The sequence below is a fragment of the Pteropus vampyrus genome, unplaced genomic scaffold (genome assembly GCF_000151845.1).
Source record: "Pteropus vampyrus isolate Shadow unplaced genomic scaffold, Pvam_2.0 Scaffold254, whole genome shotgun sequence".
Lineage (NCBI taxonomy): Eukaryota > Metazoa > Chordata > Mammalia > Chiroptera > Pteropodidae > Pteropus > Pteropus vampyrus.
Genome location: NW_011889035.1, coordinates 1,378,834 through 1,386,744, shown reverse-complemented (window position 1 = coordinate 1,386,744; position 7,911 = coordinate 1,378,834). Strand labels below are relative to the sequence as shown.

General features: G+C 43.2%; 1 protein-coding gene across 1 annotated transcript in view; it reads left to right on the top strand.

Annotated features, from left to right (window-relative positions):
- AMOTL1 (angiomotin like 1) overlaps window positions 1–7,911 on the top strand; it is a 95,604-nt gene that overhangs the window by 29,300 nt on the left and 58,393 nt on the right. Inside the window, exon 3 of the mRNA XM_023520261.1 lies at window positions 698–1,622. Within this exon, the coding sequence (XP_023376029.1) occupies window positions 698–1,622 (925 nt within the window). The remainder of the gene's footprint in view (window positions 1–697; window positions 1,623–7,911) is intronic.

The following is a 7,911-nucleotide window of genomic DNA, read 5'->3' as shown; positions in this document are numbered from 1 at the left end:
TCAGGGCAGAGCTGTAGGAAACACCAGAATTTAAGAGGCAGGTGGAGAAAAGAGAGGCAAGAGCCAGGACCAGGAGGGGAATGACCTGGATGCCAGGTTAGGAGAGCATTTCAAGAAGAGGGTGATCAACATGCCAAATGCTTTAGGAAGTTTACTTGTGTAATATGAGAGCTGGAAAATTCTCACTGGGTTTGGTTGCTAATCAGAGCAGTAGAGAGGGCAGTGGATGGAGCATTCGGAAAGTGGAGACAGCAAGTGTAGCTTGCTTACCGAGGACAATTAGAAGAGAAGAGAAGGAGAGAGGCAGGGTGGCAGTTAAAGGTATATGTAGGACCATGAAAAGGTGGTTTGTTTTTGTTTGGTTTTGGTTTTTGCTTGTACTTTTTTTAAGATGGAAAAGACTCGGCATGTTTCTATGAAGAAGAGAAAGGACTAGTGGGGAGATTAAAGGAAAGGGAGGGCTTAAAGGATGGAGCAAGGCCTAGAAGGAAGCGGGAGGCAGAATGGAGAGCAGTAGAGACGCTGAATTGAAGAAACTTCCATGAGAAACTGCCGGGTACCACGGAGGCGCTGGTGTATTTGAAATCTTATCTTTAAATGCTCCCACAGTTAGAATGTTAATGATTCACCACATACTCACAGACCTATATTCCTGTGCAACAGCCTGATACCTTTTTTTCCTATGTTTACTTTTTAGTTGAGGATCCTCTTTGTAACTTCCACTCCCCAAACTTTCTGAGGATCTCAGAGGTGGAAATGAGAGGTTCCGAGGATGCGGCAGCTGGAACAGTATTACAGCGGCTGATCCAGGAACAACTGCGGTATGGCACCCCGACCGAGAACATGAACTTGCTGGCCATTCAGCACCAGGCCACAGGGAGTGCAGGTCCAGCCCACCCGACAAACAACTTTTCTTCCACGGAAAACCTCACTCAAGAAGACCCACAAATGGTCTACCAGTCGGCACGCCAGGAACCGCAGGGTCAAGAACACCAGGTGGACAATACGGTGATGGAGAAACAGGTCCGGTCCACACAGCCTCAGCAGAACAACGAGGAACTGCCCACTTACGAGGAGGCCAAAGCGCAGTCCCAGTTCTTCCGGGGGCAGCAGCAGCAGTCGCAGCCGCAGCCGGGGGCTGTCGGTCATGCTTACTACATGGCCGGGGGCAGCAGTCAGAAGTCACGGACTGAGGGGAGGCCCACGGTGAACCGTGCCAACAGTGGACAAGCGCATAAGGACGAGGCGCTGAAAGAACTTAAACAGGGCCACGTCCGCTCTCTCAGTGAGAGAATCATGCAGCTGTCACTGGAGAGGAATGGTGCTAAGCAACACCTCCCTGGCTCAGGGAACGGAAAGGGGTTCAAGGCAGGAGGGGGACCTTCCCCCGCCCAGCCTACAGGTAAAGTGCTGGACCCTCGGGGTCCTCCACCCGAGTACCCCTTCAAGGCCAAGCAAATGATGTCCCCGGTCAGCAAGACCCAGGAGCACGGACTTTTCTACAGTGACCAGCACCCTGGGATGCTCCATGAGATGGTCAAGCCTTACCCTGCTCCTCAGCCTGCAAGAACAGAAGTGGCCGTCCTGAGGTACCAGCCACCCCCAGAATATGGGGTAACGAGGTGATTATCAAGCCTAGAGGTTTCACTTGGCTTCTCGAAATTTAGCAGTCATGTTTTTAGCACATGTTATCTTCAAGGCCTGCTAGGTTGTTGTCATCGTTTTTTTTTCTTTCTTTGTGCGTAGTATTTATTAAGCCACTTTTTGGCCAAAATATGTAGAGTGAAATGAACAGAGGGGGCAGTTGGGGATTTATGAGTCTAAGGGAGGAGCTTCTATCCTTGGGAGCTCTGCCGAGTGGCCAGGCAAAACAGCAATTTTCCTGGCTGGCTTCGTGGAGAGCGTCCAAACTCCTGGAACATATTATTACCACAGGGTTTTATAGAGTCTTTCTTTATTGTAGATTTTAAAGAGAAATGTAGTCTGAATGCTAGAACAGAGGAGTTAAAGGGACCGTAGAAATCATATAGTCCTACCCCCTATTCAACATATGACAAGATAAAGTCTGGAGAGATTAATAAACGTCCACAGTACACAACTCTGAAGCAGCTGGAGCTTGGCTGAAATATCCTGACCATCAAAATCTTTTCCCTCTATTACCCTAAGTCCTCTTCCGACTGACTGATAGATTCACAACACTTGCTGAGTGTGTTTCTTGTGCAGCCCTGTACCAGGTTCAGGGATAAAAAGATATGGTCCTCACTCTCAGGGACCTTACAGCAGTGTCTCCGGGGAAACCAGCTTCCGAGCACATCATTCCAGTGCAGTGTGCTGTTTTCGGATGGAAGTATGCAGAGAGTAGTAGTATGACCAGAGAAGATAGAATGACTCACAATGGGAATGACTGGGGAGAGCTTCTCAGAGGAGGTGACATTTGGGTCTTTAAGAATGAATAAGAGTTTCAGGAAAGAGGTGAAGTAGTAGGATGTACTATGCAGGGAGAATGCCATTTCTTCGGACAGAAAGTTTAGGAGGTTTTGTCTGGGATGAGGTGCAGTAATGCAGAGCACTGGTGGGGTATGGTGTGTTCAGAAGTGGCTGAAGATGTGTTTAAACAGGGGAGTTGAGACCAGAGAGTGAGGGTCTTTGAGTGTCCGACTAAGGAGTTTAGAATTTATAAACAATTGGGGAAACCAGTGTTTTTAAGCAGAGACTATGTTGACTTCAATGGCAATAAAGGATGAATAGGAGGAAAGGGAGAATGGGGCCCTGAGGATCTTGAGGGACAGTTCCAACTGTCTAGATAATAATCGGTGAGGCCATGGTATAGGGGAGCATTATATGCTAAGAGAGATAGGGAAATAGAATTGACAAGATTTAGTGATTGATTAGATGTGGAAGTTGAGGAATAAGGCAATTGGAAATAAGGCAAGCTCCCAAAAGAGAAATTGGGTCTAAAGATTCAAGTTTGGGATTTGCCAGCATTTCGATGTTGCTAAGCTTGCTTGGGGAGAGCATGGAGCATGAGAAGAGAAGACAAGTGGCCACTGCTTGTTATTGGATATGTCTTCATTCTCACAAAGGGCTTTATTTATCTGTTTCAAAATGATATCCCCATGTGGGGCTCAGCAGATGTGTGCAGGGCATATCTTGGCTGTTCATCTTCTGTAAAGAGAGTGCTGGGCCTTGGTAGAGAGAGAGCTGGCTAGCCCATCATCCACTACTTCCCTGCTACTGACAGCTTTCCCTCCATGAGGTTGGGAATGTCAGCTTTGAAACAGTATACCAAGGTTTTGACCTCTGACAGGTAGCAAACTCATTCTTCCAAAAGTGAGCATAGTCTGACCCCACTGGGGAATCCAAGTTGGGGCCCCAGGGGGTCTTGTCCTTACCCTTTTATAGTTCCTTAAGCCAAAGGGGAAATTTAAACTCAGAATCCAGTTTAAAGAGGAAAAAAAAAGTCTTCAAATCTCTAGTATTTGTACCGCACTGATTTACCATAGTTGTTTAAAATAATCCATTATGTTTATCCCAGAATCATATCAGAGTTTGGTTTGCGATATTTCACATTTTTTTCCTGAACATTTAACTCAGCCTGTTAAGAGCTTGACAGAAGGTGAAAATATTCTCAAATGAAATCTCCTTCCTTCTTTTGGTTTTACTATTTGTTAAATGGCAATGCAGAAAATGGATCGTTTTGCTTTTTGTCACTTGGCAGTAGGTGGGAGACATGGCAAGGAGAGGAGGGAAGCACTTCTTGGAGGCTTACCCAGTTATTTGTGGAAAATGTCATTTGTCTCAAATTTGTGACGTCAAAAAGAGGAAGAAATGTATGAGGGATTTGAGCCAATTACCAGGCTTGGCAGCTGGATCGACATGACACATTAAAATGTCACAGAAACGTAACAGACAGACCTTTGAGGCTGGGACCCAGAACTACAAGGCCCCTTTGTGAGCTTGGCCATGGCTAGCCAGCACGGCTCCAGTGGCACAGCCCTTGGCTGACAGGGTAAACAAAGTTGTGCCCACACCAGCCCTGCTTCAGACACGTTCAACGTGGCCTGAACTCCAAGGGCTGGATCGGAAACTCAGTAGTGTATGATGTTCAAGTTAACTTTGACCCAAAAGATAAGTAGAACTCTTTCTTCCAATTTCACTGACACATTCCCTTGTGCTCGAAAGGTTATTTGTCATTAATAGTGACGGTTTAGAAAGCTATAAGCTATCGCATCAACATATCATAGACTTGCGGATGAGAAGGAGAGGCCTCTGAGTGAGTTCCCTGAGTCCATCTCTGTGCCTTGTGCTGCAGAAATGGTCTCAGTGTGTTGCAAATATTCAATGCTTTGGTCCAACCCCAGGGAGAGGCTGCTAGTCAAGGCCTGGTTGACTTGTACCACCTTGTCCTGGGTGAGCTAGTGAGGCTGGTAGAGGTGGAGGGACTAAGGTGACCTCACCTGACCGAGGTAGCCAGTGGGGACCTCCAAGAAATATGAGCCAGCTCCGGATAAAGCCTTTGGTTTTGTTCCTGCTCCATCTTCCTTTTCTTTCATCCTGAAAGTGGAAATGGGTAGAAATAAAGACAAGGTAAGATGGAACAGGTTGTTCCATGGAGAATTGTGCCTTAAAAAAAAAAAAAAAAAAGACAAGCATTTGGATGTTAATTCTGACTCACTTTGTGGAAGCAGAGCACTTCTAGAAGCAATGACTTGGCTTATGCAGTCTGTACTGTTAATGGAAGTAAATGCATGAATGGATACCAGTGGATGATCTGATTTTTATCAAAACAGTTTGGTGTACATTAATCAAATGCATGTTCATTTTCCAAAGAAATCTGTCCACATTTCCAAAACTTAAAGTATCCTACTTTTTCAATACAACCACTGTTAACATCTTTCCTATACAGATTATTTTTTTCACATGCTATAATCATAGATTATATTCAGTTTAATATCTTAGCTTTTTTTAGATAGTATTTTATTACAATATTTTTTCCACAATCTTTGTTTCCATAATCATCTTTTTTATTGCTGCATAGTATTTCATAAAGTATATAATTTACATCACTTTATAAAGAATGTGAACATCGTCATGCATGTCAAATTTTCCATATTTTGGTTTAATTCTTTAGGAATCATTATTTAGGTTAAATTATTGGATAAATTGTAGTGAACATTTAATGACTTCTGATACCAGATAACTATAAAAATATTACAGTACCTGTTTCACTGTACTTTGATCAACGTTAGGTCATTATAATTAGAAAAGCTTTGCTAATTTAATAGGCAAATGCTGTTAATGCCTTATTTTAATTTGCAATTATTAGCTAGGTTAACTTTGGGGAAGGTATATTTTACTAGTCAGATTTGTTTGACCTTGAAAATTGGCTCTTTGCGGTTTGTGGTCATACGATTTTTATATTTTAATGGCTTCAGAGTAAACTAAAACCTATTTTCTTTAACACTTGCTCTGATTTTCCAGTTTCTGGGATTCCGTTTCCACCATTGGCAGGTTACAATAGAGCAGGCATGGTGGGGGCGGCAGTAGGACTAAACCATCAAGTGCCTACTGTGTGCCAGGCACTTCATGTAGGTTATCCTCCTTAATCTTTACAACAGTCCTAAGGGGGTGTTTAATATTCATATCTCTATTTTCACATATGGTGAAAACTTAGAGAAAGAGGTCAGAGTAGCTTAGTCGCAGGTACCAGCTGGGAAGAACAGAAGCCAAGGTACAAACCTGGATCTCGTTGCCATACACTGCACCTCCCGTGAGGTTGCATTGTATGTATGTGCGTCTACTGTATGTTGCAGTGGAGGCGAAGATTTACATTCTTACCTGGTGTCACTTATCTGCTGAATTTCTAATCAGGTTTGTATATCACACTTAATGTCCAGTCTGTGTTCTGCCCACCTCCATTTTTTTTTTTTTTTTTTTTTAGGAGGACCAGAATACTGATAAAGTACTCCAGACTCTAGGAGGAAAGTCCTCCAGATATCCTTCCTCTCCAATACTCTGACAGATTGTAGGAGCAAACTTAACATTGCTGACAGCTCCAGGCTGTGGGCCTTAGTCGGTCTTGGGTTCGTTTTCATTCAGAAGTGGGGACTTCGAAGAGTGTTGTTTGTTGCCTTAGACTGTTTTTAGCAGAAAGTTTCAGTTATGGAAGATAAGAACTATTTTAATAATTAGTTTTTTTGCTTCGGGCAGTATCAGTTTGGAAAAAGTGACTCCTGTTGGTGAAGAGAACACTTTTTTCCCACTCTCTGAGCCTGTCCATTGCTTTTGTTGCCCTTTATCTCGGCTGGATCTTTCCTTTTCGGCATAGAAAGTTTGATTTACCAACTGCCTGGAAACAGAGAGCAGAGTGGTAACTTTATTGTTAATATTTTATTCATCTGTGAATATACGAATTTGATTTTTAGTATGTAGATACTTTATAAAACCAGAATTGCTGGAGTTTGACCCAGCCCTTCTGTCCTAAGCTGATAAAAACATCTTATAAGATGATGTCAGAGGCAGAGGTGCTATGGATTTTTTTCCACGCTGTGAGAACAGCGTGCTCACTTTTCTTTGTGGCCGCTGTTCATCACCACCACCCTTCCCATCGGTGCAGGGGGCTTGCAGTTAGTTTCCTGCATGAACAGAGGGAACCCGTGGTGCGACCATTCCCCCAAATTGCTCCTATTTCCCTTTTAAAAAAAAACGTGCTGTGCATTTACCCCCAGGAAAACCTGGTTTGGTTTTGTTTAGGATAAGAGTCAAGGTTACTGACATTCTTTTGAGAACATGCCAAAGAACAGTGCAGGGAGAAGGGAGGGAAGCAATGGGGACAGAGCCCAGGAGCACATGTGCCAAGTTAAAGGGAGAGCACGCCTCTCCCAAGAAACTCATGTCAGTCCAGTGGCACAGCCAGAGTGCAGATTAAAACATGAACAAGCATAAAGATACGTGCTGAAGAGCAGGTCGTACTCTTGGTGGGCTTGAGGTGTGGAATATGCTATAGAGTACGAGAAAGAATGTTTGGTGGTCCCATCTTACTTTAAGTTGGAAATAGCTGGAGGAGGAAGGAGAACTTTTGGGATAAGTGTATGTTTCAAAGTGGCGAATTATGATTTGCAGCTTATATAGTTGTGAAAATAAATTGTGTGGGATCCAAAGGTAAGCCAGACCCACGGCTATTGTATCAAAAACTATGCATTTTCCTTAACACTAATGAGGCTGAGAAGCCTTATTTAAATTCTACCAGCTAAACATGTGTTTTGAATACCAGCATTAGAACTCCAGAGTTTCTACAATTTTTAAGCCGAATTGTGGCGGAAGAGCCAGGTAAAATGCCCTGTTTATCCTTAGAAACGGCTCTGCAGTATGAGAATTTCAAAAGGCTAGGGTCAAGTTCAGGTTACTTTCTCAGGAAACCTAACACAGTTATAGCTGTAATGCATTAAATGAGTGACTTCTCCCAGTAAGAGGATTATCTATATCCATTCTGCATAGCAGTAATTATGATCTTAGTCTACCTAAGAGTAGAGTCTTAATTCGAACATTTATGAGTCTCATGGTGTCTGCACAACCAAAGGGGTCCAGTTGGGAAGGCTCTGGGTTTGGGAAAAGATTTAAGGAGAGTTTGTATTCTGGCTCTTACACTTTGCAGCAAATTGTGGAAGTTCTCTGATCTTCAGTTTCCTTATCTGCAACTTGTCACAGCTGATTCTTCCTAAAACTAACTGATTTTCTTTTTAAATAGAACATGTTTATTGTAGAAAATTTTAAAATACAGATAACTCCCACCCCTCCCCCCCAGAAAAGAAAAAGAAGATACATAGAAATCACTTGCAATCTCATTATCCAAAGATAACCATTGTTAAATACTCTCTTAGCTATGTTGCTTTGAGGGTCAGGAAACTGGAA